The sequence below is a fragment of the Electrona antarctica genome (assembly GCF_951216825.1).
Source record: "Electrona antarctica genome assembly, chromosome: 1".
NCBI lineage: Eukaryota > Metazoa > Chordata > Actinopteri > Myctophiformes > Myctophidae > Electrona > Electrona antarctica.
The window spans coordinates 43340295-43367318 of record NC_136806.1 but is presented as its reverse complement, the minus strand read 5'-3'; the positions used below and the strand labels follow the sequence as shown (position 1 = coordinate 43367318).

At 43.0% G+C, this 27024-nt stretch overlaps 1 protein-coding gene across 1 annotated transcript in view; it reads left to right on the top strand.

Moving 5' to 3' along the window:
- Nucleotides 1–27024, top strand: part of LOC306923713 (teneurin-3) — a gene marked incomplete at both ends in the record, with an annotated part of 232390 nt that overhangs the window by 108157 nt on the left and 97209 nt on the right. The window contains 6 exons of the mRNA XM_079501976.1: nt 4569–4697; nt 9074–9288; nt 19914–20124; nt 22351–22452; nt 23188–23382; nt 25944–26144. Of these exons, the coding sequence (XP_079358102.1) occupies nt 4569–4697; nt 9074–9288; nt 19914–20124; nt 22351–22452; nt 23188–23382; nt 25944–26144 (1053 nt within the window). The remainder of the gene's footprint in view (nt 1–4568; nt 4698–9073; nt 9289–19913; nt 20125–22350; nt 22453–23187; nt 23383–25943; nt 26145–27024) is intronic.

Here is a 27024-nt window from a genome sequence, read left to right as displayed (position 1 = left end):
CCACGCTGGTCGGGCAGAATAACTTATGTAAATTCTTAAATTGAGGGCTGTTCACCTTGAGGCAGTTTGATGGCGGGGTGACTGGAGAGGGAAAGAGTATAAAGAGGGTTTCCTGCTGTGTCTCGCTTCAAAGATTCCCCCTGATACACCTGAGTTTGGCCCAGACTCGTACATCACTTCCTCTCTGGCAGGAAGTTGGTGATGCTTCCGACAGTGTGCTATGCTGCCGTCAGTTTGATGTGTGATGCGTGTCTGGCACGGTTTGCGTTGCTTAAAGAACTGAAGGAAAGACATTAGACACAGTTGAAACTCCTGTTGAGATAAGGCTACGGTCTTCAACAGTCAAAGAAGAGAAGAGACAAGATGGGGGCCACAGCTTCCCTTTCATCCAACGTTTATCAGTCAGAGCTTTGTGTCATCTTGCCAATCAATTATTTAACTTCATTCTTCCTTTTAAGTGTGATGTGTTTTTAATTTGGTACCATCAGTCATTTTGTAACAGACTGTTTGGTTGATATATAATTTCCGCTAAGATATTCATGCATTCGTCCGTGTGCGTTTCCGTGCGTGTGTCTGCAGCTAACCTTGCATATTACTGGGCCGATCAGTGACACATTTCTTGTGCACGCTGCCAGCAGGCCAAAGACCTTAATTCCAGAATATTTTTCAAATAAATATAAGCTATGGGATATCCATTCTGTGATGCTTTGGACCAGAACCAACCTTTGATTGGCTGATGATACAGTACAGACATCATTGACTCAAGGAATTAACAATCAACAGGTTGCACAAGCTGTGCTACTTTCATGATTGTACTATGTGAATGTCACTCCATACATTTCTATTGTCCACACACACTCTAGTATCATTGGAACACGCACACACTCGTTACCTTTCGTCAGAAGCTTTTATTTGGAGGCAGCGTCGCTGTACAAAGGCACAAATTAAATCCGAAATGTGGATGTGGATTCTAGAGTAGGACTTATGGAGGTTTGAAAATCCTCCCTTCCACTGGTTTGCACTGTGAATATATTTGCAATCCAAAGTTAAAAGCTTCCGTCGGCATCAACCATTATATAGACGGAGTATACGTTGGGGTACGTATATATACGGACCTGGGATACGACGCCACCTAGCGTAGACGTACGTATATATACAGACTTGGAGAAAAATAGAGTTAAGACATGACTCCTGGTGGAGATTTGCACTCTGCTGAGGGCACCTTTCTTGGTCACTAACTTTATCATCAAACTCTCGTCATCCACAGCTGAGAGAGACCGATGCTGCTGGCGGCGATTTCCTAATCTCCAGTGCCCAGCGGCAAGAAAAGCATGGGAGCTTTTCTTGAAGCAAAGCAGTAGAGAAAGTGCACAGTGGAACTTGCCGGGAACAAGTACAGTATGAGGGAGCAGGTGTCAGGATCTAAACCGCCCAAGCCTCACAGGCTTATAATTACAAGCTTACGTTATTGCTTGTGGGCTTCTAGATCAGATATATTTTTGAGGGGCGCTAGCCGAGAGAAAGCAAGTCGGTCGGTGATTCCGGACGGTTGTAATCAGCGACGGACAGACGGATGACAGCGACCGATATATGAATCAATCAATGTCGGTCACCGCCTTGACCTCGCTCCACCTGCGCTAGCCGCTCCTATGCCCAGCGTTGTGTGTATGTGTGTACCCCATAGTGATGTTCTGATTGACTGAGCATGGAATGTGATGTACGTATGATGACGAGAAAATGGCTCCCGTGCAGATCGTATGGTCGGAAATCAAGATGCTTCATCAGCAGGTTCCCAGCCTGGTGACTTTGAGGGAGATTGGACCTCTCGCTGAGCACAGTCTGATTACATTCAATAGACCCTCCAGAAAAGCGCGGGCAAAAACCCTTGATTGTGCGGGTTAAAATCCTTGATTTAGCGGGCCAAAATCCTTGATTATGCGATTAAATATGCGGGGTTTTTCTGCGCTTTTATGCGGTGAAATTGCGGAATATGCGGAACGTTGCGGAATATGCGGGAAGTTGTGGAATGTGCGGAAAGTTGCGGAATATGCGGAAAGTTGCGATTATGCGTAATATGCGGTATATTGCGGAATATGCGGAACGTTGCGAGATATGCGGAACGTTGCGGAATATGCGGAAAGTTGCGGAATATGCGGACAGTTGCGATTATGCGGAATATGCGGTAAATTGCGGGATATGCGGAACGTTGCGGAATATGCGGAAAGTTGCGGAATATGCGGACAGTTGCGATTATGCGGAATATGCGGTAAATTGCGGGATTTGCGGAGCGTTGCAGAATATGCGGAAAGTTGCGGAATATGCACAGTTGCGATTATGCGGAATATGCGGAAAGTTGCGGAATATGCGGAAATTTATGGAATATGCGGAAAGTTGCGGAATATGCGGACAGTTGCGATTATGCGGAATATGCGGAAAGTTGCGGAATATGCGGAAATTTATGGAATATGCGGAAAGTTGCGGAATATGCGGACAGTTGCGATTATGCGAAAATATGCGGGGATTGTGAAATCAAGCGAGCCCCGCATAATTCGCATATTAGCGCGGACATATGCGATTATCGCGGGAAATATGCGCCCTTTTAGAAATAAATGGATCCCCGCATAATCAGCGCATAATGGCTGATTATGCAATGAATTATGCGATCGCATAATCGCGTTTTTCTGGAGGGTGTACAATACACAGCAACAATACAGGCCGGTTTGGGCAGCTGAGTGAAAGACGGAGTTTACTTATGTACAATTTACAGTGTAGGCATTTAGCAGATGCTGTTATACAGGACGACTAAGTTACAAAGTGCAAGATCTGTGTTATTATGGCATTATACCATAGTCAACAAATGACAGGATAAAATAGTCACGTAAACAGAATGCAAAGAAAACAATGAAGTTCTACAACGTAACTAGCGTACCAAGTACATCAACATCAAGCCTGCAGGTAACATCTGTCATGCTAACTAAAAATAAACTAGTATCTAAGAAACATGACAATTTGAAATTAGATTAGACAGAACGACGTGTTCATTTGCTCATTCTGATTCTGGCTCATGCAACACTTGACATGTGAGGACATCCTATCAGTCTTATTAGGGGTGCACAATTATGAAATTATGACCGATATCCGATTATTTGCACATCTGCCGATACCGATTCAGACCGATGCCGATATTATACGGATTATGCTGCCTTCAAACATTAGAAATACACAAAACAAAAGCGACGGTCACATTATTATTGTGTCATCAATATCTGTGAAAATATTCACCGATCCGATACCGATATGGCATTTTTATGGACGATTTTGATATGCTACCGATTATATAATGCACCACTACTTATTATACAATATTATCTACTGGCTTATAGGGATATTAATGACACAGTGGCTAATATGAAAATAAAAGATTATTTCAAATGAAAATGCTAATCTTTATTTTATAATCATTGCATTGAATGGTGTTTTGATGGCAATGAAAAGAAGGGAATTTGGAGCCCTGTAGAGTCTGAAGAGGTGAGTTTTCAGACTGCAGCAGAAAATGTGGAATGAGTCAGCAGTCCTGACTGTGTCGGGGAGGTCATTTTGTTTGGGAACCAGGAGGGAGAAAAATCTAGGATGCTTGGCGTGTTGGCCAGGGTGTCATAGGGAAGGGAGGAACAGACAGACGTCCTGTGTTAGCTGATGTAAGTTTAATTAAGATATTGAAGGTATGGGGTTGTCAAACTTGTTGATTGCCTTGTAGTTCATCACAAATTAATTGGATCCAGGCAGCTACCACAAGCCAGTGAAGAGAACATGCTGACTGTCCAGGACCACTCCCAGCTTCAGAAGTTGGAACAGTAGCCATACTGATGGAAGTGGAAAGATTTTCCAGGAAAGAAGATAAGCTCAGTTTTGCCCACATTGAGCTTGAGGTGGTGGTGGTAAGACATCCACTGTGAGATGTCAGCCAGCCATGCAGCGATGTGCTATTATGTAAGAAGATGAACCAGAAGCACTGAGACACCCTGCAGGTTCGTCACCCTCGCCCGTCCCACTCCCACTGAGAGAGTCTGTCCTTTTTCATTTCAGCGTACACATGTCGTAAACAACATGCACCGTGTGTTCCTCTGTCAGACCCGTGGAGCTTTGAGAATTACTTTTTTTCCGCTTTTTTCTTTCTCTGTAGAGGAAAGATTTGTGTCAAAATAGAAATGGCACCTGCTGCTGCCGTCTTTGATACAGATGCTGTTTTTGTGTGCCGACACTAAGACTTTAATGCAAAGCCTCCATCTGCCTAAGAATACACACGGGACCAACAGGGTTCCTGGGGAACGTTATCCACAGGGTGTCTCTCGGGTTGTGCATCACTTTACACTGTAGTGCAATGTTGGTAAGAGAAAAGTTCCAAGAGATGTCGAAGTTTGAGGACATTCTTCCCTTTTTTCTTTCTTCACCGTTCACCCACACCTGGTTTATGCTTTAACTACTTTATATACTGTACATTTTTAGTTGTCTTTATTTTTTTTGCACACTTGTTGCTGATTCTTGTTGTTTGTTTTTGTTCTTCACAGCGATGCACCTTTTTGGCCTAAACTGGCAGCTCCAGGATCTAGAACACCAGCCGGCATTTGAAAATGGAGCCGGGGTGAAGCCTGGTCCCACTCAGCCCAGCATAGTGACAGCCCTGTCAGCCGACAATGGTAAGGAGGAATAACACCGCAGCCATGTTCAAATCAAGCTTTATAGTTCTCTGTTTACTTAAATAAGCCTTCACATTCATAATTTGAAGTGTTAATATGGTCTCAGTATGAATATTCCAATAATTTGTTTGTGTTAGCTGGGCAAATATTATTTTACTTTCTCATTGGAGACATTCATACCTACTCAAATACTCAAATTAAATAGGAAAACTAAATGTTAGTCTTGTGGTCAAACAGTATTATGTTGTTTGACTTTTGGACCACATTGGGCCTGACATAGCCTTCTACCAGGGTGAGATGGCTCGGCTAAGCTCTACTCCGTTTTTTGGGACACCTGTGATTCATGAATGTTTGATTCCAGACACCCTTGTACAGATTAATGATAACTGGACCCGTCGGTATTCAGTACAAGACTCGAGACAGACTACCTCATCTCACCTTTACAAACAAAAAAAGCCATCAAATTAATCTGAGTAGAGTAGACACACATTTTAAAATGCATGGCCATGAAAACATTCATTGAGTTGAGAATGGCCAACTAAGGCTTCATTATTTTAAACAGGCTATATTCAACTTAAGTCCTCATTAGTAGTGCTAATTAAGATAGCATGTGGCAGATTTTCGACTGTTTAAAGGCAATCGATATCCTGCTATTATTCTCCCCAGAGGTAAACTTGGCTGCCTGACTTCACTTTGACTGAAACTAAGTGACAGGCTTTGGCCTCATTACACACACTCACTCTCTCTCACATCTCTCTCTCACATCTCTCTCTCTCTCTCTCTCTCTCTCTCTCTCTCTCTCTCTCTCTCTCTCTCTCGCACGCACGCACGCACGCACGCACGCACGCACGCACGCACGCACGCACGCACGCACGCACGCACGCACGCACGCCAAGATTGATTGGCGTTAATGATGTAAGTTGGTGGCAGGACGTCTTTGTTTATCAGCCACATCATTTAGAAGTAATCACTTCACAAAATGGCAAAAGTCTCATCTAAGATAGATCTACACAGTAAATTACCAATAACACATGATGTTCCTCACTCACTCATTTATGAACTAGATAATCAGAAAAGACCAGCCTACAGCGAATAGTGCGTTCAACAAGCGGTGCGTAGCCTGTTCACCCCTTCACAATGCCCGCGGTAGGGCAAAGGGGCCGCCCGCGGTAGGGCAAAGGGGCCGCCCGCAGTATCAAGAGCAGCACCACCAGGCTAATGAACAGTTTCCACACGACAGCCGTCAGATTGCTGAAGCATGGCATGAGTCTGCCATGAGGTCGCTGAGCAAGGCGTGAGTCTTGCTTTGCGGCCTGATGACGGACGATGCCTTGCTCGGTGGCCTGATGACGGGCGATGCCTTGCTCGGTGGCCTGATGACGGGCGATGCCTTGCTCGGTGGCCTGATGACGGGCGATGCCTTGCTCGGTGGCCTGATGACGGACGATGCCTTGCTCGGTGGCCTGATGACGGGCGATGCCTTGCTCGGTGGCCTGATGACGGGCGATGCCTTGCTCGGTGGCCTGATGACGGGCGGTGCCGATAGGCTGGCCTTACACCTTCTTTTTGCTCTTCCTGAATCTACTGTGGATATAGCTTGTTTCATAAACAGCACAACCATAGGGTCTCTCTTATCTTATTTACAGATTATATATATATATATATATATATATATATATATATATATATATATAAGATAAGAGAGACCCTGTGGTTGTGCCATTTATGAAACAAGCTTGTATCTGGAAAGCTTATTTGTATCTGTATTGTAAATAAGATAAGAGAGACGGCTGTGCTGTGCTGTGTGTGTGTGTGTGTGTGTGTGTGTGTGTGTGTGTGTGTGTGTGTGTGTGTGTGTGTGTGTGTGTGTGTGTGTGTGTGTGTGTGTGTGTGTGTGTGTGTGTGTGTGTGTGTGTGTGTGTGTGTGCTTCATTTTTTCTTATTTATGTATTGCCTTGGTCTCCTACCACCCCCCACCCTCCTCTCTTCTTCCACTTCTTTGTTTCTTGGAAAAAAATCACACGATGGGAACTATCTATGCACAAAAAATAATTTCACCCACCTTTTTACTTCTGTGTTGTGACAATAAAGATGTTTCGGATTCGGATTCAGTTACCGAAATATGCCGCTTTTAATCATTTACATAATCATTTACATAATATGATCAATCCTTGTATTTGCACAGTAAAATTATTAGTCACATAGAGTGTACAAATGGTACTGAATAACACTGATTATTGTACTGTGCACCACATAAGAAAGCTTTTAGTCAATTGTTTTAATTTGTCATTGTTGCTTTAGCCCAGGTAACACTCCGAGTGCATTAATGTGGGCAGAAATGTTCTGTCATGACTCAACAGAAACATAATGGCGATGAGGCAGGCAGCCTGTTAGAGCTTTATTTAAAACCTTATAAAAGGCCAATTATCTCTGGTCATTTTTCCTTTTTTGTGCTGCATCACTGACTGTAGGGAACCATTATTTTTAATACTGCCTCGCTTCGCCAGTGCTCATTTGAAAAAGAGATGGCTCCCTGCTTGAATAAAGGTGTGAGATTACAGCAGAGGGCCAAAGGTTCTTCAAATCAGCATTCAATGATACACAGCATTCAATGATACACACACATCTGGACTCTTGGCTATAGCATGCAATTGGAGATAAATATACAGAATCAGCAATAGTAGGCCTTGTGTTTAGCTGAAATTTTGTGCATTTACTGCACCAAGAATACAACTTCACTTTTTTACATTTCATCTGCAAATTTATCATAAACTTGCCCTGATAGATATTTCTCTCGATAAGAGGAGAGCAAGTTGTGAGTGATGCACTGTTGTTAAAAGTGAATTCATAATTGTATTTTTGAGTGGTGTAAACCACTCCTACAACTGGCTTTTTTGTGCAGAAAAAATGAGCATGGTTGCTATGTTCAAAATAATTTCTGACGTAATTAAATCACACCCGGGTGAACTGGATGACCGTAGCAACCATGCTCATTTTTTCTGCACAAAAAAAGCCAGTTGTGAAATCACAACTGGCTATATAATTACGTCAGACATTACGTCAGACCACAGCTGATCATGCTATATAAAACCTTACACCACTCAGTTCACACGGGTGTGATTTTTTATTTATTATGGATAATTATAAAACACTATTTTTGCCGGGGAATTCTTCAAAAATAATGGCGCTAGAGTGCCAGCAAATGAGGCAGATTTTACTATGAAAAGCCCTGCCTTCCGCTACCCCCCAAAGAAGAAGGAAAGGCCAACATAAAAAATATATATAATTATATATACTGTATATATATTTTTTAATATATATATATCAATAAAAAAGACCTAAAGACGCCTATACACGTCCAAGGCACCCGGTGGTTTTGATTCGAAAGACACGTATACATGACATTAGTATAATTAGTGTTAATGGGGAGATCACGGAGAGTACAGAATCTCCTCTGTTGTGAACTTTTATCATCATCTATTTATTTTTTTATTCTTTTGAGTCGACAATTATTTTTTCCCTTTGAGTTGAGTGCGCCTTTCCCTTGAAGTGACATGCCCAAAGTAGGAACACCATTTCACTTAATTCAAATATCACTTTTCTTTCTTTTTTATAATCCTCCCTACTATAGAGTGTGCTGACCATATAAGGAGTTCCTCCCTGTCCCCAGTTAACCCTAACCTAGCCTGGGGTCCACCTATGCTTTCTATGGCATAGGCAGCTCCCGGCAGAATTCGCCGGGAGAATCTAGATGCAGCTGCGCGACATGAGACTAATTAATTAGAGCAACAGAGAGAGAGGGAGGGAGGAGTGTGTGTGTGTGCGTGTGTGTCAATTTAACAAAGGTGCAGACGATCAGAAATCAGCAGAGAGTGATCGACGTTTGCGCTACTTTATATGCCGAATTGAAGTGGACTCGGTCCCAGACTTTTTTTTTCTCCCTGGAAATAAAAACGTCTGGGTTTCTGAGGCTAACCTTAACCTGACTCCGCCAGATTGCGGCAGAATTGAGTTCACAAATGATCTGGTCTCGCTCAAGTAGAAACGATGAACCGGAAGCAGCGGGACAAAAATCTGATATCTCCATAATCATTTTGAGTTGTAGTCTTGTTCATTGCTGTTCATTAACGGGGGCTTGCTGCAGCTGGCAATCATCACTGAGTCTTTCTTGTTTGTAAATGAATCAAGTACCCTTGAGCAAGACTCTTAATCGTGTGTGTGTGTGTGTGTGTGTGTGTGTGTGTGTGTGTGTGTGTGTGTGTGTGTGTGTGTGTGTGTGTGTGTGTGTGTGTGTGTGTGTGTGTGTGTGTGTGTGTGTGTGTGTGTGTGTGTGTGTGTGTGTGTGTGTGTGTGTGTGTGTGTGCCTGTGTGTGTAGGAAGACCTGGTCTGCTTCATCAGGAGAACAACTCGGTGGATACGGGGCAGGTGGAGATAGGACGTCTGGTAGGACAGAGTGTGCTGCCAGGGTCGTTCTGGCGCTCCAGGCTGACCATGGAGGAAGCTCACTTCCTCAAGTTCAACATCTCCGTCCAGAAGAACGCCCTTATAGGAGTGTATGGGAGGAAGGGCCTCGCACCCTCACACACACAGGTAGGACACACAACACGCAGATCACAGCTGTGAATGATCAAATTATGACGATAACAAGATTTTAAACTTTCTATAGCAGGAAGGTGAAGGTGGGGGTTGCGCAAGTGGGGTTGCGACCGATGCTCAGATTGAATTTTCCGCCTGGCAGCTGTGTGTGTATGTTATGCACATCTAGCTATCTCTATTCACATCATGCATCTATAATTATTGATGCCAGACTGTCACCCAGAGGCGCCTGGTAGCTCTTTTGATTATTTTGTGAGTGCTCAGATTTGTGTGATTAGGTGCACGTATTTTCTGCAGTGTGGAAAAGCCCAGTAACGCAAGGTTAGTCTGCACTCCGCAGTTAACGAGGGCCTATTGTACGGGTCTGTAGTTAAACTTAACTGAGTTAAACTCTTGCTAACAAGAGCTTTAAATCAAGTACAGCGGCACTTGCAAACTAAACATGGTGCATTACAAGCGAAACAGTTAGATTTCTTTCCGAGAAAACTAAACGCTTTGCACAGTGTTTAACTGCAACAGCAGCAAACAAAAGAGGACACATTCTTCATTTAGTTCTTTCCATTCACTGGACCGTGTTCCTGTTCAAGACTAGTCAGTGAGTTCTTCCACTATGCTATGGTATTATTCATTCATTGCATTGCTAAGATGGGCCTACAACTAAAATCAGCAGAATCCCTGCTGCAATTCCATTGTCTAATAAATGTTGATATTCAAGGCCAACAATGTATGCTTTTATTTTCAGATATCCTTTATATGCACTTTGAAATTGTGCTATAAATAAAGTGTGGGGTAGCCATTAGAAAGAAATCCCAAGGCACACATAGACTTGTCTCACGACACAGAGAACGACACAGAGAACCTCTGCCGATAGAGGACAGAAACTATTGTCTAGTATCAGTTATGTAACTAAGGGTAACAGTCTGCTGTTTGAGTCACATAATATGAATTAATTTGTTTTCAGATGCACTCTTTCACATTCTGTAATTAAATCCAGATGTACACACAATCTCAAGGAAGGTGACCTTACTCACTTTAGTGTAGACTCTGAGTAGAGTCGCTACTTCTTTGCTTGGAAAGGAGCCAGCTTAGGTCGTTCGGGCATCTGGTTAGGATGCCTCCTGGGCGTCTCCCTAGGGAGGTACTCGTTAACAAGGACGGGTGGAGGTGCGCGCGCTCAAATAACACGGAGCCTGTCAAACAAAGCACTGTGCACACACACAGTGGCCTCTCCAATATGGCACAGTGTATGTATCATCTATATGGCAAAGCGCTGATTATCAAAACATAAAACTATAATAGGAAATACTAAACAGTGTGTGCGTCGCACACTGGTACACAGACCAGAAAAGAGAACACAACAGGAGAGGGGGCATCATTGGCACACAGTGCAGCAGCAGCGCGCAGCATAGCGCAGCACAGCGGCCCGAGAACACAATACAAAATATAACATTAATTAACACTAGTGGCAGTCAGCCCGACCTTCAGAACACAATATAGAAGACATAGGTCTATATATTATCATCACAGCAGCCAGCAGTAGTTTGGCACATCATCAGAATACAATCTGCATTACCTTCCACGTGAACCTTCTCCTCCTCCTCAGTCATTGCGTCAGCACGGATGTAGCCTCAGAAAGCCAGACGTTTTATTTCCAGCACGGAGGTGAGGGGGATATCGTTTGGGGATAAAGTTTCCGCGCTTCTATCTGTTACTTCTCTGACACAACGCAGTTCAAACTTCAAATTCAGCCAGTCAATAGTGGGACACCGCGCGCTGAGAGCCACATACACAGCTGCAGTTGGTTTTTAATTAAGGGCGCGTTCTGAATGCAATGCAAACTAATAGGAGAGTGTGCTCCGGTGCATATATGCAAAGGGGAATAATGACTTATGTCCGTGACAATAATCAATGCTACAGTTTGAATTCTGTACACACGCACACATAGAGCAAAAAATATGATATGGGGAAAACTTTTTTTCATCTGGGCTCTCTCAAGCAGAAATGATGAACCCGAAGCAGCGGGACAAAAATCTGATATCTCCTTAATAATTTTCCGAGTTGTAGTCTTGTTAGGTTGAGTTTACATTTGCGCTGTGGCACAGCTACAATACATCACCAGTTCTGCGTTGATCCCGCCTCTAGTGGCCGTATATGGCCGCATATCGCTCCGATCAGCATTTTATCGGAGTGCATCGTCTCTGCCCGAGAGAGACCAGATGGGAGCAGGAGGAGGAACTGCTGCCGCCACTGACCTAACCACAGGTTAGGTCAGTGGTGGTTCATGATCAAATTGCACAATTTTTTGGCGGCAGTGGCTCAGGGCCCGGACGGGAACCACAAGGTTCCCAGTTCGAACCTGGGTTCCCCCAGAGTTAGTGTCGAAGTGTGGAGCTGTTGCCCCCACGACCCGACTACAGATAAGCGGTTGAAGATGGATGGACTCACTGCTCAAACTGCCCTCCTTTATTTCCCTTCAAGTTCATGTGTGTGTGTGTGTGTGTGTGTGTGTGTGTGTGTGTGTGTGTGTGTGTGTGTGTGTGTGTGTGTGTGTGTGTGTGTGTGTGTGTGTGTGTGACGTGCTTGCGCCCGTGCATGCACACGTGTATGTGTGCGCGTGCGTGTGTACGAACTTTCTTTGTACCTTTGTTCTACTTTTATGTGCACCAAAAGTCCTCAAGAGGATAATGTGTGTGAAAGAGGTGGTTAAGTCGGGGTTAAGGTTAGAGCTGCACAGTATGGAACATATTATGCAATGTGTGATTTCATTTGCTGGACATTGTGAAGACGATGATATAAAAGTTATATTAATGTGCACTTCGAATGTCCTCATTTGATATGCTGCCAAAGTACAACCTGAAAATGAATAAGATTATCTAGTTTAGATTATCTAGTTAGACCCTCCAGAAAAGCGCGGGCAAAAACCCTTGATTGTGCGGGTTAAAATCCTTGATTTAGCGGGCCAAAATCCTTGATTATGCGATTAAATATGCGGGGTTTTTCTGCGCTTTTATGCGGTGAAATTGCGGAATATGCGGAACGTTGCGGAATATGCGGGAAGTTGTGGAATGTGCGGAAAGTTGCGGAATATGCGGAAAGTTGCGATTATGCGTAATATGCGGTATATTGCGGAATATGCGGAACGTTGCGAGATATGCGGAACGTTGCGGAATATGCGGAAAGTTGCGGAATATGCGGACAGTTGCGATTATGCGGAATATGCGGTAAATTGCGGGATATGCGGAACGTTGCGGAATATGCGGAAAGTTGCGGAATATGCGGACAGTTGCGATTATGCGGAATATGCGGTAAATTGCGGGATTTGCGGAGCGTTGCAGAATATGCGGAAAGTTGCGGAATATGCACAGTTGCGATTATGCGGAATATGCGGAAAGTTGCGGAATATGCGGAAATTTATGGAATATGCGGAAAGTTGCGGAATATGCGGACAGTTGCGATTATGCGGAATATGCGGAAAGTTGCGGAATATGCGGAAATTTATGGAATATGCGGAAAGTTGCGGAATATGCGGACAGTTGCGATTATGCGAAAATATGCGGGGATTGTGAAATCAAGCGAGCCCCGCATAATTCGCATATTAGCGCGGACATATGCGATTATCGCGGGAAATATGCGCCCTTTTAGAAATAAATGGATCCCCGCATAATCAGCGCATAATGGCTGATTATGCAATGAATTATGCGATCGCATAATCGCGTTTTTCTGGAGGGTGTATCTAGTGATAATAATAGTAATGATCTCATATGCTGCAATGTAATAACTACAGTATTTCCCTTTTTTCATATGAGAATGAGTTGGGGAGGTCATCAATCACTAATGTTTGATGCCCTTTTTGGTACCAACCAGGTGTTCTGTTTTATCATGTTCATTCTCATTATTTTGTGTGTTGGATTTTCTGTTCGTCTTTGATCGTCCTGTTGTTCTGTCAAACAGTCTGAGAGTGAGGGAGTGCATAGCAGAAAGAAAGAACATGGTGTTTCTAATGAACAACATCAGCAGTCGTAGATGAGTGTTTAGAGATGCCGTCTGGGAATCCTTGGTTCAATCCTTGGCTCGCTCAGTCTATTATGTGTCCCTGAGCTGGGCACTAAACCCATAACGTCTTCCCGGGTGCTTTAGCATCCACTTTAACACAATCAGCGCCGGGATTTCTTTCAAAATAGAAGCTCGGGGTGCCGGGATGATATGGCCGCTTTGACTCTGTAAGCCCCCCCACTTCCGTTCCGGAAAAAAAACGAAAGGCATGTTGAAGTCAGAAATTAAGAGCTTAGTATATCCATCTGGTCAAAACCACGGAGAGCTCCCTAGATTACGCGTGCCGAGCCTTTCTTTGTGAACGGTAAACAGGGAAGTGAACGACAACGCGCATGCGCGAAAAAGCAAGGAGTATGGTGCAGAAGGAGAGGCCAACAAGAATATTTTTCTCTCGGTTGATATCAATGAAAATGCACTAGCAACCCGTCGGTTGGATTAGTTATGACTTGCCCACACGTCGTACGGTCTGAACCAGTTTACTTTTTTTTGTATAAATATAATATGTTTTCTGACCTCAATTTCACCCAAAAAACCTGAACTTTGAACATTCAATGGATTTTCTGTGGTTTGGGGTTTTCTCAATAATTAGACCAAAAAAAGGTGCTGTGATTTGCCTGTGGACAATGATGTCACTGTCAGAGCATGTGAGCGGTGCGGAGCGGCCGAGAAATCCGCTCTTTGCTCTGGACGGCTTTAGTTCCCCCCGCTCTACGCTCACTCAGCGCTCACCTTCATTTGCGCATCGAGCGTTCCGCGCTCCACTCAGATATGCCCGCTCAGCAGAAAAGAAAATGCTGTTTTCCTGAAATTGGCTAATTAAACACATCGGATTTCCTGAAGGCCTTCGTTTCAGACCGCATGTTGCAGCAACATAGTCTTTTTTGGAGCATGATGTAAATTAGCTTGATTTCGTTATTTAAAATATTTAAAATTGATCAACCGAAGTATGGTATTTTTTTAATTTACCACTGCACCAGCGGGCACCATGCCGCAACCAAGTTCAACGCCAGTGACAGAACCACAAAAGAAAATACAATAATTATGCACAGCCCTCGGGGCATATAGCTTGTATTACCCGTTTAGCGTATAGGCTAATTGAATTACACTGTATAGGCCTATACCTTTTTGCATACTGTTAATAAAGTAATAAATCAACCAATCAATCAGAGGTAGAACATATCTCTGCCAGGGCATAAGACAGATATGAAATTACGAATATGACATTCTTTAAAAGATGTCGGAGCCTCACAGGAGGATAGGCTACATTTACAGAAATGTATAAAATCAAAAACAGAATGCTACATTACATTTACAGAAATGTATAAAATCAAAAACAGAATGCTACATTGTTATGTATGAAATTAAAAATAATAATAGCATCGCTGCAATGCTGCTAACTTTGGGCCATTAACTTTAGGCAGGCCTATTATTGCATTTTGCAATACATTTGTTTTGTCACTTTGTGCATTTTAAACAAAATAAAACAATGCTCATGTCTTGTGCCTATATGTGCCACTGCCTACAGCTACAGTATCTTTGAGTTCACTTTCAAGAACACGAGTTTAACCAATGTCTGAGGCTTCAAATTCATGCGGTGATTTCTTGACATCAAACCGGCAGCTGGAAACACCCGTTCTGCGCTTGCAGAGCCACTAGGAATACTGAACACTTAAAATTTACAATTTAGAAGACGCTCTTAATCCAGAGCGACTTACATTAAGCAATACATCACATACATAAAAAGTAGTTATCATGAAACATGGGTAAGCTAAGAGCGTAACAGTGGAGTAGCTATATAATGAAACTATAAACTATGCATACTATACTATATTATACTATACATGTGTACTATAAAGTGCTATGACAGTACATAAAATTCCTACGTAAAATGTCTACGTAACATGCTTGCTATAAGTCTGTATAAAATGCTATCTAAGTCTACATAAAGTGCTATCTAAGGGGCTAGGGCAAGTCCTACGGGCCATGATGGAGTCTGAAAAGGTGGGTTTTCAGACTACAGCGGAAGATTGGGAGTGAGGCTGCAGTTCTTACTGCAATGGGAAGTGCATTCCATAGTTTTGGAGCCAGAAAGTTTAGGATGTGTGGAGCGTTGTCCCGGCGTTTTTAGTGAAGGTACTTCCAGCTTCCCTGCGTTGGCTGATCTGAGTGCGCGGGAGGGTTTGTAGGGTTTGATCATACTTGTGAGATATGGGGGAGCCATGCCTTTGGTTGCTTTGAATGCCAGCATCAGAGTTTTGTATTCTGTGCGGGCAGCGACCGGGAGCCAATGGAGGGAGCGGAGAAGGCAACTTTAGTCAGGCGTGGAAAGGACTTGGAGTTTGTTTTCCAAAATTCAAGGACATCTTTGACTTCGTCAGGGTTCGATCTTGGGGACGAGAGGTAGCTTTCAACTTCATTTTTCGCATCGCCTCCTCCCGTGGGCTGCTTCTCTGAGAAGTATGATCCAAACATGCGAGGCCTCTTGATTACTTTAGGCGCGTCAGGTGTGGTGGTTGATTCTCCGCCGTCGGGTTGACCTGCTGCTTCTCCAGTGCGAGGTGTTTATCATCATAGTACATTCTGAAGCGAGTGGACACGTTATTGGACAGTGTTTCCGCAAAATAAGCTATTCCTAATGGAAGGGCAGCGTTGTTGTTGACGAGCAGGGATTTGAGCTCGCCTACAGCAGGGAGAATCATGCCCAAATTCCCAAGCTCCCGTTGCAGTTTCCTCTGTGTTCAGACAACTCTTACACTTTTCACTAGCTTTCCCACTTTAACTAGCAGGCGATTGATATCATCATGCTCGTTAACTGCATATTTGATAGCTAACTGAAGCAGATGAATTGGGCATCGCAGGTGTAAACTTGACACGGTTAAGTTCTGGTTTACCATAGCCTCTACATTATTAGTAACCACGTCCACTTGGTTTTGCGAGAGCGCAGGTTGCTCCTCCGCAATTTCCTCCCCTTCCTCCACCACCACTTCATCATCATCATCTTTCTCCTCTTCTCCTTCAGCGTCAGGGAGGATGTTAAATTCCTAGATCATGTTGCTGGCACTGTCGGTCACCACACGAATCACGCGTTGATGAATGTTCAAATTTTTCAGCACACTTTCGTACTTTTGATAAATGCGCTCTGCAGTGTGAGACCCTGTTATGTGCTTACAGCTTAACAGAACCGTGTGGCCCTTGAACGTCCCGTCGATAAAACGTGTAGTTTGGCTTCCATCTCTTGTATGGTATTTGGCATAAGTGTGTACCGGACAGTACTGTAGCAGGGCGGCGTGTAACCTGGTTGGGCCATGCCGGCAAAGTGTCGCATTCCTTCACGTTCTCCTTTACTTAGGGGTTCGTAGTCCATGGATATAATTTTAAAAAACGCTTCATCCAGCTCCCTTTTTCTTTCACGTGTCACGTTTGGCCCCTTTCTTCCTTTCTTTCTTCCTCCGAAATTGTGCAGTTTCTCACTCTGTTTCTCTTTTTTTTGTTGCTGCGCCTGGGCATCTAAAACAAATAAATGCATGCTTTATGTTAGGTCTACATTAAGCTGTAATTAGGCTACCATTTTCAAAATGGCTAATAATGACAACAAACCTTTGGATTTCTTCTCATTATGTTCGCGAAATATGTCCTCATGCTTCCTCCCAATGTGTCTCTTCAGATTCCAAGAAGACTCTTTGCCGACCGTAACATACTCTGCACATTCCGTCTCTGCACCATCATCGTCAGTGGTTTTCACGATACATTGGAACCTTTTCTCTGTTACTTTTTTATAATACTTAGCAAACTCGGCCACGTTTTCACGTTGTTGTGGGATTTCTTTTAAGCAAAATTCTGTTTGTATACAAAGCACAGGTGCATTGTGGACCGGTAGCCTACTGGGAGGGACCGAGCATGCATACATACAGTATAATGGTAATGATAATGAATTTATTTATATAGCACATTTCAAGACATGGTCACAAAGTGCTTTACAGAACATGGTAAAAACAATAACATAATAATAAACTGAGGTAAAAACAACAACATAATCACAGCTACAACAAAATATCAGTAAATAAAACAGCAAACACAAAGTGAAGGCATACACATATAATGAAGAAAAATAGAATAAGATGAGCAAAGGGAATTTAGGAGAAGGCCTTAACATAAAGATGGCTTTTCAGAATGTAAAACATGACACAGACTTTGCAAGTCTGTTGTTGGTTATGTAACCAATCTATGTTTTACAAACAGACTATTCCGGAGTAATCTAACTTCCGCTGTGATTGGCCGAGCTTTGCATAACGTTTGTAGTAGCTAATTGGCTATTCCGGAGTAATCTAACTTCCGCTGTGATTGGCCGAGCTTTGCATAACGTTTGTAGTAGCTAATTGGCTGTTGTTGGTTACGTAACCAATCTATGTTTTATAAAGACATAAATTCCCTTGCAGTGGCAGAAGACCAAACTATTCAAGCGTTATAGACATTTTCAAATTAGGTAGGGGCCTACGCAAGTAAGCGACTGCGGCAACCACACTTTGCAATTTTTCAAAATTGCGACTTTTCTTGTTATTACTATTATTATTATTATTATTATTAAGCAACACACAGTGGACACTGCACCAACTGTGGATTTCAACTACTGTGCTGGGTAGGGTGGTAGGTGGACAGATCGATGCGTTCACTTAACTGAGCATGAAAGTCCCTGACGAGAGATATTGACTGTCAGTTACTTTCATAGCTCAGAAGGGAAAAAGGCTACTTTTAAGAGCGTCTGCTGCTGTGCCTCTCAAAAAGGCCGACATGTCTATTGATCTGAATTCAAACTTCACTCCTAACAGATTCTGATTAGCAAGAAATATAAAAATGATTCTAGCTTCGAGCACTGTGCCTCCCAGACAAGTGCACACACGTATACGCATGCACACACACTCGCGCGTCCACACACACACACACACACACACACACACACACACACACACACACACACACACACACACACACACACACACACACACACACACACACACGTGCGCGCGCATGCACATGCATACTCTCTCTCTCTCTCTCTCTCTCTCTCTAACACACATATTCACCCACTTGCACATACCCTCTCACAGTCTCACACACTGCCTTACACAAACATACCCTCTCTCTCTCCCATCATTTGGCCGGTCCGCAGTCTCTACACGCTTGACCTCTTGGCTGTTATTAACTGGTATTGTTGTGTTGAGATGAGTCAGGGGGCTTTCTCACCAGCTAATCGAGATGTATGCACTCCGCCCGGGATTTCTGTGCTGTGGCGATGAACTATTTTATTACTTAGCCCTCCAGCCAGCTGCACAAAGGAGTGGACTTCCACCAGGTTAATATCCCTTTCTTTTTGGCCCTCGGGTGCACTCCATAGAGTGGCTTAAATCACAGTGTTGACTTCTCCTGCCCCTTTCTTAATGCTTTATTTCCTGTCCGCCTGCGAGTCAATTGCAAGGTTGCATGTGTCTGTGTGTCACATTCCTGTGAGCAGTGTGAGGGCTAAGTCCTCGCTCATTGTATTACTGCTCTTATGTTCTGTTTTGTCCCTTTTCTGTCAGCCTCACTTTTGTTTAGAGGTGGATTGTGGACAGACCTTAAGCTGCGGTAAATTCAATAATAGGTACGATGGTTTATTGCCCTCGTGCCATTTATGGATTTATCTAAATAGACACACTTCAAATAATTCATTGACGTCCAATTCAAATGGAAAACTCAAAACTCTGGTCAAATGCCACCCTTCCTTAATGTCCCATACTTCACTGTATCCTATAAACTCTCTTTTATTCAGTATTCAGTTTACACGCTTTAAGCCTGAGTTCTGCCAGTATCCGGTCCGATTTCATCTAGGTTGCATGTCTGCGTGTGTCTGTCTGCGTTTGTCTGGCAGAAAGTGCAGCTTGTCTGTGTTAATGTAGTGCATTCCTCTGGAGTCAGAGTGAGGTTCAGGTGTTGAACAGGTGCAGCTCTCTGTGGCCGAGTGGAGGCACAGCTGTGCCACTTTCATTTGGCAGGCTTCACTTATATAGCCCTGATTGGTCTTGTAAATCAGTGACTGATGTGCTTTCAGGATTCATTTTTTATTAGATTTTTTTTAGTCTGGAATAAAGACTGTATTATAAAAATTGGTGTGATGGCTGAAAGGGAGGCTTTGAGTGAAACAATAGATAGCAATTTTTTTATTTTTTTTTATTTTTCCACTCATCGTTCTCCCAGCTGGACACCTGATTAGTGTTTTCCAACCTGGGGGCTACTGTTTGGAAGTAGTCCAAAAGTTTGTGAGCTTCTAGATTGGCAATTCTTGGTCTTTGTCATATGCGAAGCATATAGGGCATTAACTTGAAGTGTGCGTGCGTGCGTGCGTGCGTGCATATTTGGTTGCGCTCAGCTTTTGTCAGATGTTAGATTAGATGGGTAACCACAAACAGGCAAACGGAGAACATCTATAGGCTTACCTCTTGTAATGTTATTTTGGAAACAACAAATGTTTATTTGTTAAATTGTTATCTCAAAAAGACAAACAAAGTATTCTGATTCTGGATCTGTTTCAGTATGACTTTGTGGAGTTGCTTGATGGCAGCCGGCTGATCGCCAAGGAGCGCCGGACTCCCAGCGAGCCGGAGACCAGGGCTCGACTGGAGCACCCGGTCGCGGTCCACCAGGCCGGGTTCATCCAGTACCTGGAGGCGGGGGTGTGGCACCTGGCCTTCTACAATGATGGGCGGAGCCTGGAGCCGGTGTCCTACAACACCATCATACTGGGTAAGAGCTGAACTTCTGTTCACGTCCTGGTTCTGACAGTTACACTCATTCATTGCTGGCAGCTGTCCAATACAACCACAGTCTTCTACTGATGGTCACTGAGAGCTGCCCAATACAACCACAGTCTTCTACTGATGGTCACTGAGAGCTGCCCAATACAACCACAGTCTTCTACTGATGGTCACTGAAAGCTGCCCAATACAACCACAGTCTTCTACTGATGGTCACTGACTGAGAGCTGCCCAATACAACCACAGTCTTCTACTGATGGTCACTGACTGAGAGCTGCCCAATACAACCACAGTCTTCTACTGATGGTCACTGAGAGCTGCCCAATACAACCACAGTCTTCTACTGATGGTCACTGAGAGCTGCCCAATACAACCAATCTACTGATGACCACTTGAATCACAAATCCCTGCCATCCCAAATTTCTCTGGCTCCTGGATGGGTGTGTTTGTGTGATTTTGAATTTAATTAAATTTTAGTTTAATTTAGTTTTTTGTATTTTAGTTTTTAGTTTCTTTGTTTGTTTTCACAGCCATGCATGTTTGAAGACTCATGGGGCCTTTAGTGAATCTAGCTGCCTCATGAATGAAGACTGTCAAAGTTTAATCTGCCCACGAGAGTAAGTTGGCTGTAGGTGAATGGTTTAAAAACACTATAAGCATTGATCTCTCTTGGCAACCTCTTCCACGTTTGGAAGCCTGTGAAATTTTCTTGTGAGATTTCAGGGAAGGACAGTTATTGAGTTAATTTTCATTTATTTTTTCATTACTTTGGGGAATTCCATCGATCCCTCTCTACAATGAAGTTATTGACGTTTGAGGGGTCAAACTTGCTAGGGTCCAAAGGGACAGCACAGTTGAGCTCACATACAATGCACAGCTAGAGCAATAACAACACAAGTATGTAATCCATGATAAGCTGTGACCAGCTTTCAGTTTGCACATATCACATTTTGGACAGACATACTGACAGACTGACCGACAGAGTGTCTTATACACTAGCTGTTTGTCTGGGCCTCTTACAAAGACTCAGACATACTGACAGACTGACCGACAGAGTGTCTTATACACTAGCTGTTTGTCTGGCCCTCTTACAAAGACTCAAAAGGGGCTTTTTGAGGTGCCCTTTATGAGCACTGGTCTATTGAGTGAACAGCTGATCTGTCCGAGGGATGTGTCAGATTAACTTCAACTCTGAGAGGATTTACAAACTGCACTGTGGCTTTCTGTGGCCATGCTCCCTCGGCCAGGCCTGTGGGGTGGGGGTACCAATTATTTGGGGTAATTTAAACCACCCTGTGTGGGGGAGCTTTTGTTAGATCTTTGGACTGGTGCAGTAAACCTGTTCTGGAAGCTTAGACCTTACTCAGATGTGGACAAATAGCTGTAAATGTATGCCGTGCTTCTTAGAGATGAGAGATCGCTTAGAAAGCGGAGTGTATTGCTGCTGTTGCAGAAGAAAAAGCATGAGGAGTATGTTTTTAATTTGTGTAGTTGAGTTGAAGGTTATTTGTGGTCGTTTACAAGAGTATTCTGAAAGGACAAGCTCATAAATTAATTTATATACTTCTACAGTGATTATTAATGCTGTCTTAGAGCTGGGGTTCTCAACATGTTTCGCTGGGGACCCCCGGACATGCTTTGGCCATGTCTCGCGTATTGTATTATATTTTCTGTAAAAGTTTGGTAGTGTAGTGTATTGTATTTACTTTTTGTCTGTTTTGTTTCATTTGTTGTCTTAATTGTTTGTATGATTGTTTCATTTACATTTACAAAAAAGCAATAAACTTTGAATCATAAAAAATAATAATCTGGAGACGCCCCAAAATATGTTGGCGACCCCCAGGTTGAGAACCCTGTCTTAGAGGATACTTTCTGTGGATATGAGTTATAATAGTGGCACGTTATGTTACCAACTATGTTTGTTATGGTATTAATTAATGGATTCATTTTGGATGAATCCATCCAGCTTGGATTTCTTTCTCCATTTAGAATTGCGAGAAATGCTTTCTGGTACATGTAGACACAATGGTCATTGGTTAAGGTTCAATGAGCAGGAGAACTTGATTTTAATATACTGCCGTACACAGTGTAGGTTTAGATGAAAATCATGAAACACGACAATACCGAGACATAATGAAAATAATTGAACTTTCAATTCTTTAACTTCATTTAACTCATAAATTATAACGGTACATTGCTGTAATTGTACCTACAGAGTCGGTCATGGAGTGCACACACAACTGCTACCGGAACGGAGAGTGTGTGGCAGGCTCCTGTCACTGTTTCCCAGGATTCATAGGCCCATACTGCTCCAGAGGTATTACATTTACTGTCATCTTTACTGTTCCGCACATTTAATAAGAATATTTATATTCCTTCACAAACTGAAAGCACAGATAAAACACTATCTTACTTTCAATCTTACTGCATGTGATGCATTTGATTCATTCTGGCTTATTCTGTAACCACTTGGCACCCAGGAGAATAGCACTGCTCTGCACAATCTTCTGTTTTTATACCCAGTTTTATAATATTGAGATGTGTTAAAGTAACATTTTCAGATCAGTAGCTATTCAGCTAATAATATTAACACATTGATTCCCAGGTATTTATTAATTAATTCTTCCAAAACCGCCAGTGTTTTTTAGTGTTTTTACCTTATTGTGTCATGTAAAAAAGGCTGTCTGGAGTGGCGGATCTTCTTTTCTTTCACCCGGAAAATACATTTTGTGAACGTGATCATTGGTTCTGTAGTTCTGGTCCATTGAATATAGCTTGTTTTGACCAAAAACGCAATCTGGTAAAAGGATCTCAGATTAATGAATTTTTCTAAATCTGATAACGTTTAGGCGGATGGAGAGGGAGTTTTCACGTCTCCTAGCAACCTCGTATCATTAATTTGTTGGCGAAGAGCCCCACCACTGAAAAGATGATATGATATGACGTGCTTGGCAGTCAATGTGTTTAATACCAATATTATAAAAAAGTCAAAGCAATTCAACATCAAGTCAAGTTAATATGACTGTATATGACTTTGCACCACTCTGTTCAGCTGCCTGTCCGGTCCTGTGCAGTGGAAATGGGCAGTACACCCGGGGACGCTGTCAGTGCTACAGCGGCTGGAAGGGAACAGAGTGTGACGTCCCCAGTTCACAATGCATCGACCCTCAGTGTGGAGGACATGGGATCTGTGTGGCTGGAGGCTGTGTGTGTAACACCGGACACAAGGGGAGCAACTGTGAACAAGGTGAACAGCAGACAAATCCAACACATTACATGTACTGTAGTACGTGTGCAACATGCAACTGGCATAATACATTCAAAGATAGTACATGGACAACATGCAACAGTGGCGCATTGTACATTCAAAGATAGTATACAGGTATACATGGTCAAGTTGCACCAACATTGTTCTTGTGAAGTAGTTTTGTTATTATTGGTGAAGGATTTTTAAAGAGGACTATTTATTGAGAAACAAGCCTACTCTAAATCAGCAACTGCCTTGCATTGCCTCGACAAAACATTTGTTAAATACTGTAGTTATCTTTACCTACTGTATAAACTTCATGAGAACAATATTTGTATAAGAAACAAATAATGCCTAAAAGACATACACTGCACTGGAATGTTGTCTCTATGATGAAGTGAAAGTAGGCTTCTATGCATGTACAAAAAATAACATTGTTCTTATGAAGCCATTTTCTTCAGCATAGAAACCACATTACCATGACATTCCTGTTTTTGGAATTCAACAATAAAACAATACAAATAAATCAAATTAAAAGATAAAAAAAAAAAAAAATCTGTGTGTACAAACACACTTCCCCCTCCCCTCTGACAGGCATCAAACAGGAAGCTGTCTTTGATAGAGGGAAATTAGGGCTAAAATGTGTATATTTAAAAGAAGAAAAATAAGCTAAATGTTACCTAATTAACCTTTAACAAGGATTGGTAAGGTACAATACTGACCTGGGAGAGGGTGCACAGGGTGGGTTAGTTAACTTAGTGGTATAATATATTGTGGTGAAATTTGACTACTGGTTTGTGTAAGGCAGGTTTTGCTCGGATGACTGGTGCTAACAAAGAAGAGGGAAAAGGTTCTCTCTATATTGGATTAGAAGTGAGAAGCCCTCAGGGGCATCGAGGCACTGCAGTCCATTGACAAAACAATCGGTATTTTCAACTCCAATGAGTGGCTAATTCCTCAGATACTCTAATCGACATCCGTGCGTATAAATTAGTTCCTCGTAACTGTTTAGTCCACTCACTGTACAGATTGGAATGAATTGCATCAATTGGATTGTCCATCAATTCTCATGAGTAACCTTTTGTGCTCCTCCCTCTGTAGAAGACACCTGTTAGAATCAATCGGTTCCTGGTTTTTATTTCTCCTTTTGTCGAGTAAAAACAAGCCTCCTTCTTTCTCCTCAACCTCTTCTGACCCCTGTTCAATCCGTTTAACTCCATCGATCCACTTTCAGACAAAAGGCAATTAACGGTGCAGATTTACATCTGTAGTTCGTTGACCTCCCGTGTAAAAATGCTATCGAGTTTACCGAACGATTATATTGTTGGTTTTTCTGTGAAGTGAGGTAATATGCAGAGGAAGTGTACATATTGTGTTTGACATTCCTATGCTTGGACATGATGAAAGGGCTTAACAATCAATATTATTGCTCAACCAGGCAAGCCAAACACACAAAGCAATTATTGTCAGTGGAAAGAAAAAACAACATTTTGCTTTTGCAAATAATTGCCAATGATTAAGCTTTAGATATTTCCATCGGAAAATTGTTAATGACAATCATTGATCAGGTTTTCTAGACATTTAATGCACTTTTTTTCCCCCTAGCTTCTTGGTTAAGTACGGTATATTGTTGGAAAAAACATTTAGGGCTCCATCTTGCGCCACCCTTATCCCTTATCCCTAAACTTATTTGCCATTTTTTACTATTTTGAAAAACACTTTAAAACTAACCGATCTACATCGAGACGTTGTGAGCTTGTAGATCGGCTATTTGAACTATTTTAAATGTATTTTTAAAATAGTAAAAAATGGCAAATAAGTTTAGGGATGAGGGTTAAGGGGTGGCGCAAGATATAGCCCTTAATGTTCCACCACAAAAAGATAACGATAGAAGGAATTGTGACATTTAAATTGGAATTGAAGTGGAAGCAGTAGAACTTCTCCAAGAGGGTAAACATTTCCTCCAGCCACTGGCCAAATGTGTCGTTCTGCAGAGGAAGTTGAGCTCCCTGTTCTTCCAGACGACTCGTCGCTGCGCCATACTGGCTAAGCTTTTCTACACCACAGAACCACACAGATAACCAGCTATCGCTGCCCTCAGGCCGGGCTCCTTCCCTCAGAAGACACATGTGGCCGGTCAAACAGCGAAAGCAGCTTGCGTCATTCAGAGTCCGTCTGCAGACCAATGGTTCTCAGCCTTTTCAGGTTCTTTTTCAGTTCATATTTGAACTGGGAACTCCCACCCTGACGAGCACTTGGAATTTTAGGAGTTGAGGCATTACATTTAGTTTGACTCGGTTCCTACAGATAGATATTGCTGAAATAGCAGATCTACCTTACTTTCAAAGTTGCCTACTCTTTCTTATATTATTAAAAAATTAGGCCCAGTTTATAGTTTGTTGATTACTTTTGATATAGGCCTAGTAATGATCTTTTTTATTTTCTTATTTATTTTTTATTTTTGAGGTATTAAAAAGACCATTGCCAGAAAGTAGAGAAGAGTTTCTCTTAAACTGATCTCAGGTGTGAAATAATTTCTCTCCCCCCCCCCCCCCCCCCAGTGGACTGTCTGGACCCAACCTGCTCGGGCCATGGCGCCTGTCACCATGGAGACTGCCACTGCAACCCTGGATGGGGAGGGATCAGCTGTGAAGTCCTGAAAAGCACATGTCCAGAACAGTGCTCCAGCCATGGTACCTTCAACACAGACACTGGGACCTGCGTCTGCGAGGACACCTGGACCGGAGCTGACTGCTCGCTGGGTCAGTCAATGGACTGTGCGTGTGTGTGTGTGTGTGTGTGTGTGTGTGTGTGTGTGTGTGTGTGTGTGTGTGTGTGTGTGTGTGTGTGTGTGTGTGTGTGTGTGTGTGTGTGTGTGTGTGTGTGTGTGTGTGTGTGTGTGTGTGTGTGTGTGTGTGTGTGTGTGTGTGTGTGTGTGTGTTCTTTGTTTACCCAGGGAAGTGGACTAAGCTCAAAATGCTTGTTTACAGCCACACCCTGCTCATAGAACATTTCATGGTAGGGGTTCAATGCCTTGCTCAAGGGCACTTCAGCGGTGGTAATTTTAACGTGCCGGTCCGGGGATTCGAACTGGCGACCTTCCGGTATCCAGACCGCTCCGCAAACCGTTCGGCCACCGCTGCCCCGTGTGTGTGTGTGTGTGTGTGTGTGTGTGTGTGTGTGTGTGTGTGTGTGTGTGTGTGTGTGTGTGTGTGTGTGTGTGTGTGTGTGTGTGTGTGTGTGTGTGCCTGTGTGCGTGCGTGCGTGCGTGCGTGCTGCAGTGTTAGTCTACATGCGTGTACTCGCAACAGTTTGGTTGAAAGGACTTGCATAGCGACCCATTGGTGTGATTTGGGCTTAATACTGATTAATGAAGCACTATTAAATAAAACGAAAGGAAGATTTTCAAAAATTACCGATCTTAGTTGTGCAAGAGACATCTTGCACACAGCAGCTTTTCTTATTCCCATCTGCTGAGAACAACACCTCATTTATTACTTAGCTTTGTATTCAGATGGCTTCTCTCTGCACACATGTAGTTGACATGTTAGTTCAGAGGCTGGCCCCTCCCAGATGTTAATCTGCTGCTAGAATCCAGATGATTTATGTTGTTTGTCTCCTCACAATAGACTCTTTGAGCCC